At 44.9% G+C, this 23,954-nt stretch overlaps 1 protein-coding gene across 2 annotated transcripts; it reads left to right on the forward strand.

Moving 5' to 3' along the window:
- Positions 1–941: 941 nt before the first annotated feature.
- LOC138786746 (oocyte zinc finger protein XlCOF6-like) lies at positions 942–19,960 on the forward strand. Of its 2 annotated transcripts, XM_069963767.1 has the most exons (3): positions 942–1,482; positions 3,709–4,957; positions 18,430–19,960. In XM_069963767.1, the coding sequence occupies exons 1-3, from the start codon at positions 1,305–1,307 to the stop codon at positions 19,706–19,708; spliced, it is 2,706 nt and encodes a 901-aa protein (XP_069819868.1). In that variant the 5' UTR covers positions 942–1,304; the 3' UTR covers positions 19,709–19,960. The 2 variants fall into 2 exon arrangements, with proteins under 2 accessions (XP_069819868.1, XP_069819867.1); XM_069963766.1 differs by lacking the exons at positions 942–1,482; positions 3,709–4,957 and adding an exon at positions 16,036–16,286 and having other exon boundaries at positions 18,231–19,960.
- The last annotated feature ends 3,994 nt before the right edge of the window (positions 19,961–23,954 follow it).

Consider the following 23,954-nt stretch of genomic DNA (forward strand, 5'->3'; position numbering starts at 1 on the left):
TGGGAGTGATGTCATCATGACATCATTCTTATCTATGGAATAACAGATGGATAGGACTGGAGAGGTGAGGGATTCTGGGAGTGATGTCATCATGACATCATTCTTATCTATGGAATAACAGATGGATAGGACTGGGGAGGTGAGGGATTCTGGGAGTGATGTCATCATGACATCATTCTTATCTATGGAATAACAGATGGATAGGACTGGAGAGGTGAGGGATTCTGGGAGTGATGTCATCATGACATCATTCTTATCTATGGAATAACAGATGGATAGGACTGGAGAGGTGAGGGATTCTGGGAGTGATGTCATCATAACATCATTCTTATCTATAGAATAACAGATGGATAGGACTGGAGAGGTGAGGGATTCTGGGAATGGATGGAGTGATAGTAATGTGTCTCTCCATACACAGGATTACACAGTAGTGAAGAAGTCCTCTAGTGGGCGCTGTGGGGCCCCTGGGGGTGAAGGATGGGGAAGAACCCTGAGCCCAATCCCGGGACCCCTGATACATGAGGAAATGGAGGAAGAGAAGATCCTAGAAGTCACCAACAAGATGGTGGAGCTGCTGAGTGGAGAGGTGAGACTGTGGCTGCTGGGAATGCTGGGACATTATACAGTAACACCACTGGAGGGGTGGGGGGGATGACTGTGTGATCATTGTGTGTGTCAGGTTCCTATAAGGTGTCAGGACGTGGCGGTCTATTTCTCCATGGAGGAGTGGGAGTATGTAGAAGGACACAAGGATCAGTACAAGGATGTGATGCTGGAGGATCAGCAGCCCCTCCCATCAGCAGGTAATAGACAGGACTATATACACACCTCCTCTCTGTATTATGTGTTGGGAGTTATACTGCAAGGAGATGTGACACTGCTATTGGCCAGTATGATTGCCTGTGTGATGCAGAATAGGGTGGCTGTAAATTTGATATAAAACACTACAGTACTATAAACAGGAATTTACATTTTTCTGCAGTATACTGCAGGATGAACTTGTGCTTGATGCACAATAATAAAAAATGTTTGTGACACTAAATTATCTGCACGGTGCCATTAGCAGGAAGTTATACTTTCTCTTGGACACAGCCTGGTATATAATGGCGCAATGTAAACATATACAGAATGGCGGACAAGAAAATGTACGGCGCTGTGTACAAAAGTGTTTAAATTGCCTCTTGGACACATACTGGCATATAACGGCATAGTGTACATGAATAGTTGACTCTGAACAGTGTACAGTGCTATGTAAAACAGGGTTTAAACTACTCTAAAACTGTGCAGTGAGAATGTGTGCATGAATGTGTAACTGGAAAATATTGGTGGTCTGTTATATACCAGAATGTTTCACTTCTCTTTTGACAGTCCATGTCCACTCCCAGGGAAACATGGTGGAAGAGTCAGGGATGTGGACCTTAAAGGAAGAGATGAGTGACAGTACTGGTAAAATGACCTGGAAATTGCTTTCTGAGGGACGAGGTATGTCTACTAGGGCACCCTCCTCCTCCTCAGGTCTGATGGTATATGAAAAGTATAGACCACCATGAGAGATGTTTCTGTCACCCCAGCAGGTAAAAGGGTTTGATTAAAAAAAAGGAGTATTTCCACCTCAAGATATCATGGCTGTCTGGTCCCATGGTCCCAGTTGCCTTAGGGCCCTATTACATGCAGCGAATCAGGCCGATTCAGCCAATTATCACTCCTTGTAATAGAGTTCCCTGGTGTCCTCAGAGGCCTTCCCCACTGTCCGGAGCTCTGCCTTCTGTTCTGGCATTTGCATTGACAGGCCAGGGCCGCTCAGCCAATTACTGGCCGTGTCCTGCCTCGGCCAGTGATTGGCCCCGACCTGTCAGTGCAAAGGCCGGAACAGAAGGCAGAGCTCCAGACAGCGGAGAAGGCCTCCGATGACATCAGGGAATGTGGTAAGGTGAAGGCAAGGGCTGCACGGACATTGCTAATGATGTCTGTGCAGCCCTTGCTAAACGATTATCAGGTCATGTAGTAGGCTCAGAAAACAATTGGGCCGCTATCGGCCCGTGTAATTGAACCCTAACACAATTTGCACAACTCCCCATTGGGAGTTGTATAAATTGCTTAGCCCAACAGACTCTGTTGTTTCTCTAAATATACTAGTGGGGCTGCACCATTTACACAACTCCCATTTATGTCAGCTGGCAGGTGTGCAAATTGTGTAAGACAACTTACCTGGCCTTTTCTGGCTACCTTGGGCCACCACAAATAGGCCTGAGGAGACTGGGAAGCCATAACATGGTGGTAGTACCCTTTCAAGGGAGAAAAGAAAAGACTTGGGCCCTATTACAAGGGACGATTATCATGGAAAAATCGTTAAACGATAAATGTTTTGTGTGTATGCAGGCAACGATCGAAAAATCGTTTGAGTGTCTTTTCAGCTCAACCTAAAATGATTGTTAATTGTTCGCTAATCGTTCAGAGTTATGGTCCGTTTACACGGAGCGATAATTTGCCCAATCGATCGTTTAACGATTTTGAAGCAACGATTTGGTTTTTATAACAATCAGAGTTTAGACGAAAAAATCGTTATAAAATTCGTTATTGCGATTGTTTTTAAGATCGCTTAAGCCCATCTCACACATAGGGTGAATCTGTGAAAGACTGTTTACACGAAGCGATTTGCGAATTTTTAGCGAATGACAAACGACGATTTGAGAACATGTTGAAAGAACGTTTTCTAGCTCGTCGCTTCATCGTTCGCTGAGTTTACACGAGCCGATTATTGCTCAAATGCGATCGTTATTGCGAAAATTCGAACGATAATCGTTCCGTGTAAACGCACCATAATTCCACATCGTTCCTTCGTTGGATCGTTCCATCGATGGAGTAAACGATCATAATAAATAACGACTATCGTTCTGTGTATTGGGTGAACGATTTCGGGTAGATCTCACTTGCCATTGTTTATCGTTAAAAATCGCTTTGACTAATAGGACCCTCAAAATGAAGACTGATCAGATTTCCAGAGTGTTTGGTGTAGATGGTACAATGATCTATGAAACCGACTCCAGCATTGCATCATGGGATCAGATCAGGGGCGTAGCTAGGATTCATGGGGCCCCATAGCAAAAAACTGTATGGGCCCCCCCCTCCCCTACACACTAATGTGTGTGTGTGTGTATACTCAGTGATGTGGCCAAAAAAAGAATTCTCTTGTGGCCAGAGGCAGAATCCTATGGTTATATACATAGGTGCAGGAGCAGACTACCTTTTGCTTAACCCTTTATTTACTGCAGTGTGTAAGTGACCCAGTGTTCTCTTACATGCTGCAACACAAAAAAGGGTTAATATAGAAGACAATTAGCTCTGCTTCTCCTGCACTGATAACCTTTGACCTCTGCAGGAACTCAGAGAACAGAGGTTACCAGAGTAGTCAGGCAGAGAGCTAATTGTCTTCTGTATTAACCCTTTATTGTTTTGCAGCATGTTAGAGAACATTGGGTCACTTACACACTGCAGTAAATAAATAGTTAAGCAAAAGGACACAGGAGGCTCTTATCTTCCCTGGGCCCCCTCCCTCCACGGGCCCCATAGCAACCGCCTTCTCTGCCTCTATGGTAGCTACGCCACTGGATCAGATGGTTCAGTAACGTAACGAGTGCACTGGGATGTGGCTCAAATAAAAAAAGAATATATATATGTTTTTATAAAATAATATTTTCTTCTTGGCAGCTGAGTGTACCCGGAGATCAGAGGGACATCAGATATCTCCAGATATTACAGCAGATGGTCAGATCACACAAGATACATATGAAGAACATTCTGTTACCCCAGATATACCCCCAGCCCCTCACAGCAAAGATCTGCCATCTCATCCTGTTATACAAGTCCCATCTACTGATTCATCACAGACTGTTAAGCCAAATAGAAGTCGGAGAAGAGGTGATGCACATCAAAGACCTTCAATAGGGGAAAGATATGTTTGCTCAGAATGTGGTAAATGTTTTACTCAGAAATCAAACCTCGATAGACATAAAATAACTCACACGGGAGAGAAGCCGTTTTCATGCCCAGAATGTGGGAAATATTTTACTCAAAAATCCAATCTTCTTCAACATCAAAAAACTCACACAGGGGAGAAGCCATTTCCTTGCTCAGAATGTGGGAAATGTTTTACTCTGAAATCAATTCTTGTTGCTCATCAAAGAAATCACACAGGGGAGAAGCCGTTTACATGCTTAGAGTGTGGGAAATCTTTTACTCTTAAATCATATCTGGCTCTACATCAAAAAACTCACACAGGAGAGAAGCTATTTTCATGTCCCGAATGTGGCAAATGTTTTACTACAAAATCGAATCTTGTTAAACATCAAAAAAGTCACACAGGGCAGAAGCCATTTTTATGCCCAGAATGTGGAAAATGTTTTACTCAAAAATCAAATCTTGATAAGCATCAAAAAAGTCACACAGGGGAGAAGCCCTTCTCATGCTCAGAATGTGGTAAACGTTTTGCTGTGAAATCAATTCTTGTCGAACATCAAAAAACTCACACAGGAGAAAAGTTAAATTCATGTCCAGAATGTGGGAAATGTTATTATCAGAAATCAAGTCTTGCTAAACACTTGAGAATTCACTCGGGACAGATGCCATTTTCATGTTCAGAATGTGGAAAATCTTTTATTATGAAATCATATCTTGTCGATCATCTGAGAATTCATACAGGGGAGAAGCCATTTTCATGTTCAGAATGTGGGAAATGTTTTACATCAAAATCGCATCTAGCTGAACATCAAAGAACTCACACAGGGGAGAAGCCTTTTTCCTGTTTGGAATGTGGGAAATGTTTTAATCGGAAAGCAAATCTTGCTACACATCAAAAAACTCACACAGGGGAAAAGCCATTTTTATGCTCAGAATGTGGGAGACGTTTTGCTCAGAAATCAGACCTTCGTAAACATCTGAGAATTCACACCAGGGATAAGCCATTTCCATTAGACATAAAAAAAATCTCATGGGCGGAGGACAATTTAGAGAAGTAAATGATTTTTGGGGAAAAAAAAACTCCTGATTGCCAATAAATGTTATTCATAAAGAAAATAGAATCCGGATGATGCAATTATTTATTACTGTATCTTACACCGCATCTTTAATCTTGTTACTGGTTGTCAATAAAAATAAAAATTTGCTTTTAGAATTTAAAGGGAACCTGTCACCTTGGCACCCAGGGCAGAACCCCCCCCCCCATTCTTACCCCCCTCCTTTCCTATGGACATCTGACTTCTTTCTACTCTTTGAATATAGAGCGCACAGACGAGCAGGTTCTGAAGCTTTTGTTTATTTGAGGTTCAAGAACAGTGCACATAGGCTTATGGTCTCCCACCCTACTACTTTGTGCTAGAGTTGTGCACGGTATGAAGAGTCATGGTAGTGATATATGGATACTGTGGCCCCTCATAAAGAAGACCCCCAGGAGTATCTGCTAGTGTTGAGTGAGCGTACTTGTCCAAGTATAATACTCGCTTGAGCATCGGGCTACTTGAGACTACTCAATCAAATACCTCGGGGTGCTAGTCAGTAAAAAAGTCTGGGCCATTTGGGGTTAAGTGGATATGCTATGCGACCCCACTTAAACCCTTGGGGGCCAGACTGAGCGGGTACATGGGTGCAATGTCTTCTTTTTCTTTGGCTTACAATCAGCAACTGAGGCGGGACACTACTGATGGCAGGGGGACACTAAGGACACAGGGCATCCTCTCCAGCAACCACAGCCCTGGTAGTCGTGACATCACCATATTATCCAGGAAGTGACATCACCATGTTATCCAGGAAGTTAGAAAAAAACCTCCACTCCACCACGAGGTAATGTAGGGCGCAGGTCCAAGTCCAATGTAACCATCAAACAATATGTATAAAAATTATTTATTGAGCAATAAAATGCAACACATCCGCATATATAAAGAAGCAACAAACGTATATATAAAGGAACACCCACTAGGTGACATCATCTCAGGCTGGGGATGGAAGAAAACTAATACATTAACTCTTTACAAACCATTATTCATTGCATTAGCACCACTCTCAATGTTCAAATACATTAATAGTAAAATTCACAGTATATAAAAGTATATAGAGAAATATATATGTATATACAATGTAGAAAAATTCACATATAATTTTTTTTTTCTAAAAATATAAAAATATGTTTGAAAAAGGAGCATTACTATCTCTACCAAGAGTCCAACATTAAAATCTAACAAATATTCTCAATAGTCTCATTTAAACCATAAGGGGATAATGTGCACAGCTTAAGGCTAGGTTCACACTACGTATATTTCAGTCAGTATTGTGGTCCTCCTATTGCAACCAAAACCAGGAGTGGATTGAAAACACAGAAAGGATCTGTTCACACAATGTTGAAATTGAGTGGGCGTTCCAGGATGAGTAAGCACAGATTGAACATCCGTAAAGGTTTTTTTACTGCACAGTGTTTCTGAACATTTTTTGTTAAAACATAATTGCGATCCCAAGTACCTTACACATTTTTAAGCTGTGCACATTATCCCCTTATGGTTTAAATGAGACTATTGAGAATATTCGTTAGATTTTACTGTTAGATTCTTGGTAGAGATAGTAATGCTCCTTTTTCATATATATTCTTTTATATTTTTACAAAAAAATGTTTATATAGGAATTTTCCTACATTGTATATACATATATATTTCTCTATATACTTTTATATACTGTGAATTTTACTATTAATGTACTTAAACATTGAGAGTGGTGCTAATGCAATGAACAATGGTTTGTAAAGAGTTAATGTATTAGTTTTCTGAGATGATGTCACCTAGTGGGTGTTCCTTTATATATACGTTTGTTGCTTCTTTATATATGCAGATGACACTTGAAAAAGAAACCAGAGCGGTTTGGAAACGCGTTGTGTCGCATTTTATTGCTCAATAAATCATTTTTATACATATTGTTTGATGGTTACATTGGACTTGGACCTGCGCCCTACATTACCTCGTGGTGGAGTGGAGGTTTTTTTCTAACTTCCTGGATAACATGGTGATGTCACTTCCTGGATAATATGGTGATGTCACGACTACCAGGGCTGTGGCTGCTGGAGAGGATGCCCTGTGTCCTTAGTGTCCCCCTGCCATCATCCTCTCCAGCAACCACAGCCCTGGGAGTCGGGTCGTGACATCACCATGCTATCCAGGAAGTGACATCACCATGTTATCCAGGAAGTGAAGCCTTGATGCAGTAGTAAGTGCAGGGTAAAAAGCACTTTAAGCATTTCCCGTAATAAGTGTATATTGGTGATTTGTATAACTATTGGGGGGCAATACTAAAAAAATTTTCGCCGTACTCTGAAAATTTACTTTTTTTTTTGTAAAGGGGTACACCAGCGAAAATCATTTTCTTTCAGATTCGCTTTAAAGAACAATTCACTGAAACAATTCCCTTCTACAAAATGTGGTGGTTCCTGGCTAGCCATATAGTTTCCTTAAAACAGTTCACAAGGTGCCAGGCCTCCCAGGTTGCCTCATCTGCATAATTCCCTGGGAACAGACCGTACAGCACTAACTGGTACAACAGCCTGTTCCTGGGCACACTGTCTCTGAGGTAAAGTTCCAGGGTGTCCAACAGGCCCTGAACAAAGAGACACTGCCAAAAGAGATGCAAAGATGTTTCCTCCATGAAGGTGCATCGGGGGGCTGTACCTTGTGTTGCTCAGGTTGCGGGCATGCATGAATGACCTGAGAGGCAGACCTCCCTGAATGGCCATCCAAGACAAGTTCTTGTGCCCGTTGGTCAACTTCGCCGAAGCCACATTAGTCCACACAGTCTCTGCAGTGGCTGCAGTGAGTCCTGGAACGAGCTCCAATTGGTCCTGTGCTCTAATGAGCTTGTGGATGGTCTTGGGCTTCCACAAGTCGGGCTTGAGTCCCTCCAGTTGGTATTCCCTCATGAACCTGACGACATCTCTGTAGAACCAGGGAGTTTGCCAGTTGTAAGGGATGGAGCTGTCCCACTTGTCCCAGCTCAAACCCCTTCAGAGGGGCAAGAGGAACAGGCGAAACATGGACCTGCTCACAGAGCCTTTCTTCTGTATCAGGGTTTTCTGCACACAGTCACATACAATGGCTGCCAGAAGCAAGGTGGGGATGTCGGAGACACCTCTTCCACCCTTGCGGGGGTCCTTGTACATCATGGCACGCTTCACTCTGTCCATTTTGGAGCAGACGGTGGCAAGAGGGGGCATGCCTGTGCGGTGTACTGGAGAATAGGCAGTACTTCGTTAAGCAGAACCAGGTGTCTGAGGCTCCACAGTCCAATCTTAGTGTTGACCTTGGCCAATCGTTCTTCCCAGGACTTGAGGGCCGCACCTTCTTTCCCAAACCAGACTCCCAGGAAGGGAGTGGGAAAGGGGTGGAAGAAGGCAGGTGACACTCCCCAAAGAGCATAGCCTCCGACTTCCCACAGTTGACCTTTGCCCCTGAAGCCTTTCTGAACTGCTTGCAGGTCTGGACAAGTGCAGTCACCGAACGCTGGTCAGTGCAGAAGACGGTCACGTCGTCCATGTACAGTGAGCACTTGACCTCGTGTCGATCGGGTCCTGGTACAGTGATCCCTCTGATCTCTCCATTCTGCCGAATAGCCTCCGAGAAGGATTCTATAACATAAACAAAAAGGACAGGTGAAAGAAGGCAGCCTTGTCTGACCCCGGAGAGCACCGGAAAGGGGTCAGTCTCCCAGCCTTTCACCAGTACCGTGCTGCAAATATCAAGATACATCAGATTACCATGGGAACAGAACATCTCATCCATACCCAGCTTGTGCAAAGCCCTACCCATAAACTCGTGAGAGACCCGGTCAAAAGCCTTCTCCTGATCAAAGCTGACCAGTGCCGCATGTGAATGGCGGCTTTGGATGTATTGGACCGCGTCCCTCACTAGGGCAAGGCTATCAGTGATCCTGCGGCCAGGAATGCCCGATGACAGCCTTCAGTCGGTTGGCTAGTACCTTGGTGAGGATCTTGTAGTCCACATTCAAGAGAGAGATGGGACACCAGTTTTTCAATTCACATCTCTCCCATTCTGCATATACAAGATTGGGATCATGCCCTCCCTCAACGACGGAGGCATTCTGCCCTCCACCACCATCTCCTCCAGATCCCCAAGAGCTACATAGAACTCCATTGGGAGATCGTCACTGCCCGGGGTCCTGCCAGGCCTAAAAGATATAGCAGCTCACTCACCGTCAAGGGGGTGTCCATGGCTGCCGCGCCTGTAGGATCAACGTTAGTGATACCTGACAGGAACTTATCTGCGGCTTCGGGGTCAGTAGTCTTCGGGGCTTACAGGTTGCGGTAGAAGTTGGTGACAACCCCCATCACGGCCTCTTTCCCCTTACGCATGCGTGTGGCCGGCATGGAGTTTCCTGAAAAAGAACAAGTTACATTTCTCACCCTTTTTAAGGTTCTCCACCTTGGAAAGGAAGACAATTTGCTTGGATTCCTCTTCAAAGTGCCTTTGCAGGCTCTTTTTGGTCTTCTCCAGCTCCTCTCTCACGTCCCAGCCGCACCAGAAAAAGTCTTACAGTGATCGCAGCTCCCGCTACAGCCTTCTCAAGTCCCTCTTGCTTCCACATGCCTATTAACAAATAGTCAGATCCTCCACTCCAAACCCTGAGTATAGTCGGGCGCAGGTCCAAGATAGGCAATATAAATGTGAATATCCTTTAAAATTTATTAAAATAAACAACACAACACGTTTCAAAGTCGTGCCGACTTCTTTCTCAAGTGTCTAATACAAAATGCATTCTAAGGTCCATAAAAAGGAGTGCACATGCTCAGAACAAGCATTAGCACAGATGGTATCTAATTGCATGCATGCAAAATTCTGAATGGAACGCCCATCAAGGGTGGACCATTGCACAAATCAGCTCGGTTGCATTTACTATGTATACAAATCAAACAACAAAAACAATTACAATCTCAAAAATAACAATATAACAAATATATAGCAAAATATATATACTGATTTATGCAATGATCCACCCTTGATGTGTTGTGCCTTGCATTTGCACAACCATATCAGGTGAGAGTCTCCATTTACTCTCCTGCTATTATTCCATCTCCCATCAGACTTCACACGATGGAGCGCTGTTCACATTCTTTCTCACACGCCTATTAACGACTCTTAGCCTGGAAGAAATTGCGAAATTCAACCTCCACAAACTCCCACCAATCACTAACAAAGTCAAACATGCATTTCTCATTATGTCATATGATGTAAGCCTCTCTAAGCTCCTCCAGAACCTCCTCATGTCCCAGCAGAGCACAATTCAGCTTCCAGGAGCCTGGGCCAGATGGGAAACCATGGCCCGGAACCCCTTGAAAGAGAATGGCCCTGTGGTCAGAGAAGAAGCAGGGGACCATAGAGTGCCTGGTCTGCCTGACTGCTCGAGAGATAAACACAATGTCAATCCGAGTGAGCCATCGGGGCGGCTCCACGTATATTTAACGGAGCCGTTCCCAATGGACTCAACAACGTCCTGCAAGGATGCTTTGGTCACCATCTCGATGAGCAGTTTGGAGGTGATGTCCAACTTGGCAGATGTTCCAGAACTGCGTCCGTCTGCCTCTATGGGGCAGTTGAAGTCCCCGCCAAACACTACAGCCCTGGTGGTTACGAGCTGGGTCTGCAGGGTCCGGAATAGTTCCAGACGCTCACCCTTCTCAGGAGAGGCATACACCTTGATTGAAATGCACAAGCATGGAGAGACACAAATGGCTGCACATCGCACCCATGGTTGATTCTGTCCTTTAGGCTTGTGCATACACATTGATGAGCCTTATGGGCTCCCCCGCCCAAGAACTGTTTGCAATTAGCAATTTGCCACAGACAAGAACTCGGGGAGAGAGCCTAGTGGCGACCCTCCTTATAACTGGGGGAGAGAGCCTGGTGGTGTCCCTCCTTATAAGTGGGGGAGAAAGGCTGGTGGTGACCTTCCTTATACTGGGGGAGAGCCTGGTGGTGACCCTCCTTATACTGGGGGAGAGAGCCTGGTGGTGACCCTCCTTATACTGGGGGAGAGAGCCTGGTGGTGACCCTCCTTATACTGGGGGAGAGAGCCTGGTGGTGACCCTCCTTATACTGGGGGAGAGAGCCTGGTGGTGACCCTTCTTATAACAGGGGGAGAGCCTGGTGGTGACCCTCATTATAACTGGGGAGAGAGCCTGGAGGGGACCCTCTTTATACTGGGGGAGAGAGCCTGATGGTGACTCCCTGAAAAGATTTGCATCCTATTACAGCGTATGACAGATGATTTTTTTTGTGCTTTCTTTTCCAGAAAGGGATAACACTTGCCAAGAAATGTATTCAGGTTTTGGACAGTAGTGAGTATAGTACTGTCAGCAAAAAGTGTAGTATAGTATACAGGGGCGTATACTCAATCCCCACCACTAGACTGTCACACTGACACTGGTTAGACTGTATAACACTGGTACTATTCTGTATGGTAGGATCCCGCCTCTGCTGCTGAATGGCTGAGGGAACTGGAAACGTCACGTCTCAAGCCCACATCACAGACCCGGAAGTGGCCGGGCACCGCAGACCGGAGCAGTGCGATCCAGGAACCGCCGCTGGAACTGGGAAGGTAAATGGACGTCGTTGCCTTCATCCACCTCCTCCATGGCCTTACACTGAAAACACCCCCAGCCTGGAGAACCCATTTAGTCTGGAGGTATGGTGGTATATGTGGAGTCGCCCTTTGTGAATTGGATAGACAGTGAACCAGAAACCAGTGGAATGGGAGTCATTTAAGGTTATCTGGGCCGGGCCGTAAGCCACAACGTTTTGGTTCCCAGAAATGACTTATGTGGAGAAGTTGCCCCTCAGTGTGATACCTTGATGAGTAAGTGGATCAGGCTCGCTGTCTTGGTAAATTCATCTGTAATATAAGCTCCTTGGCTCCACAACTCCCAAGGGTCACACTATCTCCATTAGTTGTGCTGCTGACTCCAGTAAATCTCCTCACAGGCTGTACTTACCTCAGAGGATGTTTCTCCTACCACAGCTGCACTCAGCTACTCAGGGAATTCCTGTCACAACTGCCTCTTATAGGGAGCTCATTAGAACAGCTCCGCCCTCTTTCTGGACCTTTTTCTTAGCTGGTGTAGTACAGTAAGGCCACATTAACACGTCAGTATATTTTCCTGGATGAAAATCTGGATCCTCTATTTTTCATCCACAAAAAATCATCCATTTTGCATCCGTATTTTTATCCATTTTTTGCAGATCCGAAAAAAAGGTGTAGTGAAGAAAACACAGGGGATGGCACATTTTACATTTCTATGAGGCAGGATTTTTCTGGCAGGAGGAGCTTGGTGATGTCACAAAAAAACGGATCCGTGATATGGATGGTTTTGCCGATTGCAATGTACTCTCCGCAAATTTTGTTATTTGTAATAATTAAGGACCGTATTACAACAAGTCCGTTTTTTTATCACGGATTGTGGATCCGCAAAAAAACTGGATGTATGAATAGTACCATTGAAAATAATGGGTTGTAATGGATTGCGTGTTTCCTGGTCCGGGAAAATGGATGTAAAATACTGACGTGTGAATTAGGCCTAAGGAGGCAGCTGGTGTTGCTATGGTTACTCCCTGAGAGTGGTGAGTATGCCTAGTGATGTTGACCCATCTCCAGCATGGCTCCTCTCTTCAATACAATAAAGAACAACCAATATATTAATAAATCCATATCACCATAATACAGGATCCATTCTCTGCCCAGCCCCATGGAAACCCCCAACTCCTGCACACATATACAGCTCTACTGTGTACACATACAGCTCAGCTACATGTACATTACACATATACAGATCTACTGTGCACACATACAGCTCAGCTACATGTACATTACATATATACAACTCAGCTACATGTACATTACACATATACAGATCTACTGTGCACACATACAGCTCAGCTACATGTACATTACATATATACAGCTCAGCTACATGTACATTACACACATACAGCTCAGCTACATGTACATTACACACATATATAGCTCAGCTACATGTACATTACACACATACTGCTCAGCTACATGTACATTACACACATACAGCTCAGCTACATGTACATTACACATATACAGCTCAGCTACATGTACATTACACACATATACAGCTCAGCTACATGTACATTACACATATATACAGCTCAGCTACATGCACATTACACATATATACAGCTCAGCTACATGCACATTACACATATACAGCTCAGCTACATGTACATTACATATATATACAGCTCAGCTACATGTACATTACATATATATACAGCTCAGCTACATGTACATTACACACATACAGCTCAGCTACATGTACATTACACACATACAGCTCAGCTACATGTACATTACACATCTACAGCTCAGCTACATGTACATTACACACATATAGCTCAGCTACATGTACATTACACATATACAGCTCAGCTACATGTACATTACACACATATACAGCTCAGCTACATGTACATTACACATATATACAGCTCAGCTACATGCACATTACACATATACAGCTCAGCTACATGCACATTACACATATATACAGCTCAGCTACATGTACATTACACATATACACAGCTCAGCTACATGTACATTACACATATACAGCTCAGCTACATGTACATTACACACATACACAGCTCAGCTACATGTACATTACACACATACAGCTCAGCTACATGTACATTACACATATACAGCTCAGCTACATGTACATTACACATATACAGCTCAGCTACATGTACATTACACACATATACAGCTCAGCTACATGTACATTACACACATACAGCTCAGCTACATGTACATTACACACATACAGCTCAGCTACATGTACATTACACATATACAGCTCAGCTACATGTACATTACACATATACAGCTCAGCTACATGTACATTACACACATACAGCTCAGCTACATGTACATTACACACATACAGCTCAGCTACATGTACATTACACACATACAGCTCAGCTACATGTACATTACACACATATACAGCTCAGCTACATGTACATTACACACATACAGCTCAGCTACATGTACATTACACATATACAGCTCAGCTACATGTACATTACACACATACAGCTCAGATACATGTACATTACACATATACAGCTCAGCTACATGTACATTACACACATACAGCTCAGCTACATGTACATTACACACATATACAGCTCAGCTACATGTACATTACACATATACAGCTCAGCTACATGTACATTACACACACATATACAGCTCAGCTACATGTACATTACACACATATACAGCTCAGCTACATGTACATTACACATATACAGCTCAGTTACATGTACATTACACACATATACAGCTCAGCTACATGTACATTACACATATACAGCTCAGCTACATGTACATTACACACACATACAGCTCAGCTACATGTACATTACATATATACAGCTCAGCTACATGTACATTACACACATATACAGCTCAGCTACATGTACATTACACACATATACAGCTCAGCTACATGTACATTACACATACAGCTCAGCTACATGTACATTACACATATACAGCTCAGCTACATGTACATTACACATATACAGCTCAGCTACATGTACATTACACACAGGGCTCTGCTGCAGGCATATATAACACACACATACACAGCTCTGCTCCACACACATCACACACACACAGCTCTGCTGCATACACATCACTTCAGCTCATCCAGCACAGCAGAGTCCTGCATACACTGAGCAGCAGCCCCTAATCATGTGACTCCTCCTCCTCCATGTGACTGATCACATGACTGTGACATCATGGCAGGTCCTGGAAGCACAGGGGAAGCACACGGCTCCTGTACAGCTCTGCAGGTGAAGCAATATTGATGAACCATGGAGAATCCCTCATGACAGTTATATGATTTATCTTTTCAATATTTTCTCCAGTAATTGTACATTTTATACTGTTTTTTCCCGATTACATTTTGTGGAATTTTTAATTGTCTTATCTTTCCATTCAGGTTCTTACAATATTGGGTCATGTTTTAACGTCAGTCAACCATGGAGAGAGACAGAGACAAGATGGCCGAGAGGATAATAACCCTCACCCTACACATACTCTTCCTGCTTACTGGGGAGGTGAGGGATTCTGGGAGTGATGTCATCATGACATCATTCTTATCTATGGAATAACAGATGGATAGGACTGGAGAGGTGAGGGATTCTGGGAGTGATGTCATCATGACATCATTCTTATCTATGGAATAACAGATGGATAGGACTGGAGAGGTGAGGGATTCTGGGAGTGATGTCATCATGACATCATTCTTATCTATGGAATAACAGATGGATAGGACTGGGGAGGTGAGGGATTCTGGGAGTGATGTCATCATGACATCATTCTTATCTATGGAATAACAGATGGATAGGACTGGGGAGGTGAGGGATTCTGGGAATAGATGGAGTGATAGTAATGTGTCTCTCCATACACAGGATTACACAGTAGTGAAGAAGTCCTCTAGTGGGCGCTGTGGGGCCCCTGGGGGTGAAGGATGGGGAAGAACCCTGAGCCCAATCCCGGGGCCCCTGATACATGAGGAAATGGAGGAAGAGAAGATCCTAGAAGTCACCAACAAGATGGTGGAGCTGCTGAGTGGAGAGGTGAGACTGTGGCTGCTGGGAATGCTGGGACATTATACAGTAACACCACTGGAGGGGTGGGGGGGATGACTGTGTGATCATTGTGTGTGTCAGGTTCCTATAAGGTGTCAGGACGTGGCGGTCTATTTCTCCATGGAGGAGTGGGAGTATGTAGAAGGACACAAGGATCAGTACAAGGATGTGATGCTGGAGGATCAGCAGCCCCTCCCATCAGCAGGTAATAGACAGGACTATATACACACCTCCTCTCTGTATTATCTGGATGGAAAGAATGAATTCAGTCTCTGTATGTGTTCCCTCCAGTCAGATCCAGTAAGAGAACAGCACCAGAGAGATGTCCCCGTCCTCTTCTCCCACAGGATCAGGATCAGGTAGATGGAGATGTTCCCTATGATCTGTACATCCCACCTGACTTCTCCTCCTGTCTGATGACACTTACAATATTTCTCTCACATCTTATGAATCAGGGGGAAGATGTGGATGATATTAGTTCTATAAGGATAATAATAAAAGAAGAAGAGACGGACTTGCTGGGTGATGAGCAGTATATGGATGATGCCACTATAGGTGAGTAGTGACCTGTAGTCCTGTGCTGGTCACACTGGCCTGGATTCTTCCATAGAGTTAGCCCATGCTATGTAAGCTGGTACAGTAAATGAGGGTCCTGCACAGATAGTGTCGGTGGTGATGGTTTTTTTGGGGGAGGGGGATTTCACACCCTAAAACTGTCCAAACGAATGTACCGTATTTTTCGGCGTATAAGGCGACTGGACTTATAAGACGACTCCTGACTTTTAAGCAGATTGTCAGGGGTTCGCCTTATACGCCAGAAAATGTTGTGGTCAGGCAGGGGTTAACTGCAGCTAAATTAAAAAACAAACATTTAACTCACCTGGGGCCCGTTCCTGGCCTTCGTGCGCCTCCGGTACCGTTCTTGGCGCAGGCAGTGTGACGTACTCTACCTGCTCTGGAGATGGAGATTGCCGAACCTGTCCCCTGCAGCCGAGCGTCTCATCGGAGATGCTCGGAGACGCTCAGCTGGCGGGGGAGCTTCAGGAGAATGAGAGAAGCACCGGAAGTTCCCAAAGCCTCTGTCATTCTCCCAAAGCTCTCCCTGCAGCTGAGCGTCTCCGAGCATCTCCGATGAGACGTTCGGCTGCAGGGGACAGGTTCGGCAATCTCCATCTTCATCTCCAGTAGTGTACATCACACTGCCTGTGCCAAGAACGGTACCGGAGGCGCACAAAGGCCAGGAACGGGCCCCAGGTGAGTTAAATGTTTGTTTTTTTATAGTGATCGCCCCATACAGTGTGGATGGGGCAATTTTTGAGCCCCCCCACGTATGGGGCGACCATACCCAGCGTAAAAGACGACCCCCGACTTTAACCCCGATTTTTCGGAGTTAAAAAGTCGTCTTATATGCCGGAAAATACGGTAGTTCCGAACTGAGGCTATTTACGCGAGATCGCTGTGTATTTCTACCTGTCACTGTACATCTCCCTTAGTCTATGAAGATACAGAGCCTGTGTAGTAAGGGTGGGTGCCACCATCTTTGTGACATCACTGCGTTCCAACACTGGAACACTAGTGACGTGTCATCAAGATGGCAGCGCCCTGGCCTTACTGAATGATCAGTACAGAGGATTAAGTATTGGATAGAAAGTTCAAAGGCAGCCTGTATCTTCATGATTAGACTTTTATAAAAGGGACAGTTACATTTAGGATCTCTTTAAAGGGGTATTCCGCTCAAACATAACTTCTGATATGTTGCTGCCCATGGATAGACTAACAGATCCTTCCATACTTGATATTATCTATTCAGTCTCCTTCCCCCAGTCCTCAGCTGCTGCTTTCTGCTAAAGACACAAAAATCTGTGTGTGAGCCTTTCTCTCAGTCTCCCCCCTCCCTTCTGAGACGGCTGATGTGAACAAGTCCCTGGCAGGCTGTATCTGCGACATTGTAGCTTCTTTGTAATGCTGGGAGGATTAATCACAGTAAGTTCATCAGTAATTTGACCTCAGAATAACCCTCCCTGCAGTACAGAGAAGCTACAATGTTGCAGATACAGCCTGCCAGGGACTTGTTTACATCAGCTGTCTCAGAAGGGAGGGGGGAGGAGGGGAGACAGAGAAAGAAGCTCAGACACAGATTTTTGTGTCTTCAGCAGAACGCAGCAGCTGAAAACTGGGGGGAAGGAGACTGAATAGATAATAAAAATTATGGAAGGAATTGTTAGTCTCACCATGGGCAGCAACATATCTGTACACAGCAAGGAAAAGGATGATAGATTCCTTGAGCTATTGAATATGAATAGTGATAACTGGATCTGCTGTCTAGTGTTTGGACGGTGCTGGGCTTTGTAGTGTCACCAGTGCTGCTGAGACCAAGCTGTGCATTAGAGATCAGATCTGAGGTCTAGAAGGTTCCAGGAGGTTAGGTTATGGTGTAAGGTTATAAACGTGTAAATGTTCTATAGTCATTACTCTAAAAATCTAATTTATCCTTGGCAGCTGAGTGTACCCGGAGATCAGAGGGGCATCAGATATCTCCAGATATTACAGCAGATGGTCAGATCACACAAGATACATATGAAGAACATTCTATTACCCCAGATATACCCCCAGACCCTCACAGCAATGATCTGTCATTTGATCCATTGATACAGGTCCTGTTTTCTCATGAACACCAAAAAGCTCACACAAGGGAGAGGCCGTTTTCATGTTCAGAATGTGGGAAACGTTTCACTCTAAAATCAGTTCTTTCAACGCATCGAAAAATTCACACAGGGGAAAAGCCATATTTATGCCAAGAATGCGGAAAATCATTTAGTGTGAAATCATATCTTGTTCAACATCAAAAAACTCACACAGGGGAGAAGCCCTTTTCATGCCCTGAATGTGGGAAAGGGTTTACTCAAAAATCAAGTCTTGTTTATCACTTGAGAAGTCACACAGGGGAGAAGCCATTTCCATGCTCAGAATGTGGGAAATGTTTTACTATGAAAGCGTATCTTGTTCAACATCAAAAAACTCACACAGGGGAGAAGCCATTTGTATGTTCAGAATGTGGAATAAGTTTTTGCGCAAAATCTAATCTTATTAGTCATCGAAAAACTCACACAGGGGAGAAGCCATTTTCATGTCTAAAATGTGGGAAATGTTTTGCTCTAAAATCAAGTCTTGTTACACATGAAAGAACTCACTCAGGGGAGAAGCCATTTTCATGCCAAGAATGCGGAAAATCATTTACTGTGAAATCGTATCTTGTTCATCATAAGAAAACTCACAGAGGGGAGAAGTTATTTGAATGTTCTTTATGTGGAACAAGTTTTTCTGAAAAATCAAATCTTGTTACTCACCAAAAAACCCACACAGGGGAGAAGCCATTTTTATGTTTTGAATGTGGGAAATGTTTTACTCTAAAATCAAGTCTTCTTCTCCATCAGAGAATTCACAAGGGGGAGAAGCCATTTACATGCCAAGACTGTGGGAAATCATTTACTCTGAAATCATATCTTGTTGTTCATCAAAAAACTCACACAGGGGAGAAGCCATTTTTATGTCTAGAATGTGGAAAACGTTTTACTCTAAAATCGAGTCTTCTTCTCCATCAGAGAATTCACACAGGGGAGAAGCCATTTTCATGCCAAGACTGCGGAAAATCATTTACTCTGAAATCATATCTTGTTCATCATCAAAAAACTCACACAGGAGAGAAGCCATATTCATGCCCTGAATGTGGGAAATGTTTTTCTCAAAAATCAAGTCTCGTTAAGCACTTAAGAATTCACACAGGAGAGAGACCATTTTCATATTCAGAACATGGAAAATGTTCTACAGTAAAATCAAAGCTCGTTGGACACAGGAAACGTCACACAGGGGAGAAGAGATTTTCATGTTCACAATGTGAGAAATGTTTTACTCGGAGATCAAATCTTCTTAAACATCAGAAGAAGTCACATGGGGGAGAAGCCAATTTAGAGTACTAACTCAATGATGTTTGAAATTGTTAAAAAGTTAATGTGATCGTTAATAAAATTTTTCTGTTTAATTGTAACCTATGTTCCTGGTCGGGGCGGAGTGTCCCTGCTCGGATGTATAGGCTTTATAATGTCCACGCTGGATGTAAAGACGGAGTCCAGGTGAATGTCAGCAATCGTGGGTGTGAATTGACTTGTATTTAAGGTTGGATTTTTTTGTAACATTTACCAGTAATACAACACAGAAAGATGTTGTGGCAATTTTATTGTTGTCTTTTTTTTTTTTAAATTGTGTCAAAATACTCATGTATTTGGGCTGTAACTGGGCAAAAAAAATAGTAGTATTAGGAAGAGATACCTTGCACTATCCTCTCGGCTGAGTGTGCATACACCCCCGTGCATGCACTATCTGATCCCGAACACAAGCAGATGGACTGTGGTTCTCAGTGTCCAGATAGATGAATCCAAAGCAGCAGCAACGAGGGCACTCACTTAGGGTCTGTTCACACTGAGGAATAGACGAGGAAGTTCAAGCTGAATCCGCACTTAATTTTTCACGTATTGCGCTTAAAATTCTGCCTGTAAAATAAGTACAGAGCAATGTCCAGTTGTGTTCAATGGGATTTCCGCTCTGTTGGTCACACGGTGGCAGTTACGTGCGGAATGTTCTGACATGTAAATTCTTTGGGCGGATTCTGATAGAGGAATCCTACAAAAGTCAATGGGGGCTTAAATTCTGCTGTAATTCCACTCAAAGTGAAGGTTCACACTACGGAACCCGAGTGGAGAATTTCTGACGGATTCCCTAGCTCGTACCTGTGCACGGCTGCGCGCCTTTCCGCCGTCTCCATAGACTTCATTCTATGGGCGGCCCGATTCCGCTATTTGCTGAAAGAATTGACATGTCAATTCTTTGGGCGGAATCCGCCTGTGCACAGAATGGTGTCTATGGCCGGGGCGGAGAGGTTGCGCAACCATTCACGGGTACGAGCTACGGAATCCGTCGGAAATTCTCAGCTCGGGTTCCATAGTGTGAACCTACCCAAACTTCTATTCTGCCAGAACTGAAGAAGAGGAAATTTCAGGCAGAAAACTTTCCTCTTCAATTCCTTGCCTATTCCTCAGTGTGAAAACTCCCTAAGGGTGGGTTCACACTATGGAATCTGCGCGGATAAGTTCCAGTGGATTCCGTCGCTCGTACCTATCAATTTTTTCGGATGGGTTCACACTGAGGAATCCGGGTGGATTCCATCGCTCACCCCCACTCGCGTCTCCGCCTGTGCCATGGACTTCATTCTATTGTTGGGTGAAATCCGCCCTCTGCTGAAAGAATTGACATGTCAATTCTTTCAGCTGACAATGGAGTCTATGGCAATGCCTGTTTCACATTTAGGTGCGCTTCATCACAGCCCTGATGAAGTGCACCTGAGCATGAAACAGCCGCTTTCCTACATTTCCTCTTTGTTAGGACATGTGGGACAATGCTTGACAGATGAAGGCCTTGGTCATGCGACAAAATTGCATAAAGTCCCTAAAGAAGGAATCCACTGCTTTTACACCAGAAGGTAAAGATGTCGACCTTTGAGAGGGGGTTTACTAGTACAGCTATCATAGTAAAATTCTGCCCATAGGAGAGGCTGTACCTAGTTACTATGCTGAGCAGAGAGGAAGCAGCGGAAATTATTTTCCAGAACTTGGTTCAGTTGTTCTACTTGCCCATTTGTGTGCGATTGATGTCCAGAAGAGATTTGGAACTTCACCATCCTTAGAGACTGTCGGCCACCAGTAGCATCAAGATTAGTGGACATTGTCAGGGTTCATACGATACCGAACAGTCAGCTTTTGAATCCCGCTGTCTGCCTTCTCCGTGGATACAGTCCGAGGATGGCCTAAATAGCGGCCATCTGGCCTCCTATGAATTCATATGTAGTGCAATCTGTATGTGACATTTTTTTGTGCACAGTATATATGATCACAAGGTTTTGTGGGGTTTTCTGTGATAGGCAGGTCCTGTCCCGATGGATGAGGCTTCCATCTACCCCTTGGAGCTTTCATGGGAGTATGCTAGTCCTGCCGCGATAGATGAGGCTTCCACCTTCCCCATGGGGCTTTCCTGGAACTATGCTGGTCCTGCCTGATGGATGAGGCTTCCACCTTCCCCTTGGGGCTTTCCTGGGACTATGCTGGTCCTGCCCCGATGGATGAGGCTTCCACCTTCCCCATGGGGCTTTCCTGGGACTATGCTGGTCCTGCCCCAATGGATGAGGCTTCCACCTTCCCCTTGGGGCTTTCCTGGGACTATGCTGGTCCTGTCTAGATAGATAGATGAGGCTTCCACTTTCCCCTTGGGGCTCTCCTGGGACTATGCTGGTCCTGCCTGATGGATGTGGTTTTCACCTTCCCCTTGGGGCTCTCCTGGGACTATGCTGGTCCTGTCCCGATGGATGAGACTCCGACCTTCCCCTTGGGGCTCTTCTGGGACTATGCTGGTCCTGCCCGATGAATGAGGCTTCCACCTTCCCCTTGGGGCTCTCCTGGGACTATGCTGGTCCTGTCCCGATGGATGAGGCTTTCACTTTCCCCTTGGGTTTTTCCTGGGACTATGCTGGTCCTGCTCTGATGGATGAGGCTTCCACCTTCCCCTTGGGGCTTTCCTGGGACTATGCTGGGCCTGACCCGATGGATGAGGCTTCCACCTTCCCCTTGGGGTTTTCCTGGGACTATGCTGGTCCTGACCCGATGGATGAGGCTTCCACCTTCCCCTTGGGGTTTTCCTGGGACTATGCTGGGCCTGACCCGATGGATGAGGCTTCCACCTTCCCCTTGGGGTTTTCCTGGGACTATGCTGGGCCTGACCCGATGGATGAGGCTTCCACCTTCCATAAAAATTCCTTAAAAATATCTGGAAGGTGTAAAACTGGTGCTGATGAGTGTTGGGCCACCATGATCCTCAACCGAGCACTTTGCGGAGCTTGGGTCAAAGTGTAAGCCTCCTCCCCGCATGTTTGGCAGCTTTAATTAGCCAACAAACGTGGGGAAGACCTGACACATCCTGTTATGCTGCAGCCATGTTGCCTACTGGCATAGCACTGATTGGCCAGCCGCATCAGGTGACCTGCGTTAATATAGACCCCGGGTAACCTGATGCTCGGCTCAGACGCAGTCATTTAGTAAGCAGGGAGAGATGCTGAAGGAGGGACAGCGTTAGTGTAGGGAATAGTAAGTTGCAGGCCAGTAGCCCATAAAAACCCAAAAGTACTTTCCAGGACTAGTAATCTCCAAAGCAGCCATCTGGCATACACTATTCCAGTTGTATACAGTATACTGATACTGGTACGCAGCTCTGAACAGCCAGCGGATGTGTTAGTGTGCTAATAGCATGTATACCAGTCATCATCAGGGTTTCACCCACACTTTTTCAGAGAATTAACACCTGGCTCTAGCCCACAATTTTTTAGAGGGTCACATTAGGTTCTTGCCCACAAAGACAAGGATCATTGTCATGGCCTTGCCCACAATTTTTCAAAGGTTCACCACCAGGCTACTGGCCACAATTTTAAGGAGGGGTCACACAAGGCCTTTGCCCATAATTTTTATAGTATGTATCTGAGGTCCTCGCAGGATGCAGGAGCAGGATGGGTCTGACCATGTCACACACACATGCACAATGTAAGAGTTACCGGTGGGTGTAGTTTGGTTTCTCTCTCACCTACAGCATCTATAGTTGTCATACATGATGGGAGCTATGGTCAGAGATGGGCCGGCATATACAGGAATGGGTGGGTGCACATTATTGTCAGGCTTAGATTAATAAGGAATGGATGATGGTGGTTGTAGTTTTTGGCTTATAGGTGGTTATGCCTCTCCTATGTGTAGCACTGAGCTCCTGAGTGAGGGGATGCACTGAGGGCTTCAGAGTGAGAGGGTGCTGTACCTGCAGGATGGCTGGGTCTTGTGGTGCACCGCAGCCTTACTGACTGACTTGTCACAGTCTCAGGTGGGCCCGAGGGCTTCCGCAGGTACAGGTTACTCTCTGGCTATTCTCTGTATTCTCTCTCTCTCTTCTGTGGGCTGCTGCAGAGGTTTCTGTAGGGGGGCTGCACCTGTGTGTAAGGTGGTTGGTGGTGCGGACCTGTAGTTCCCCCGGGGCCAACCCCAAATACTGCTGTCCGGTAATATGGCCTTGGTAGTGATGTGGTGCAGGGAGACAAGGAGGGAGGCAGGATAACAATAACTTCTTTACTGATGGACTTGC

Source organism: Dendropsophus ebraccatus, chromosome 3 (genome assembly GCF_027789765.1).
Source record: "Dendropsophus ebraccatus isolate aDenEbr1 chromosome 3, aDenEbr1.pat, whole genome shotgun sequence".
Classification (NCBI taxonomy): Eukaryota; Metazoa; Chordata; class Amphibia; order Anura; family Hylidae; genus Dendropsophus; species Dendropsophus ebraccatus.

Excerpts from the sequence above, each read along its gene's own strand:
- LOC138786746 (XM_069963767.1), top strand. The coding sequence starts at position 1,305 with ATGTGTAACTGGAAAATATTGGTGGTCTGTTATATACCAGAATGTTTC. Across the intron at positions 1,483-3,708 it reads ATTGCTTTCTGAGGGACGAG|CTGAGTGTACCCGGAGATCA; the intron begins GTATGTCTACTA and ends TCTTCTTGGCAG. Across the intron at positions 4,958-18,429 it reads AGAATTCACACCAGGGATAA|GCCGTTTTCATGTTCAGAAT; the intron begins GCCATTTCCATT and ends CACAAGGGAGAG.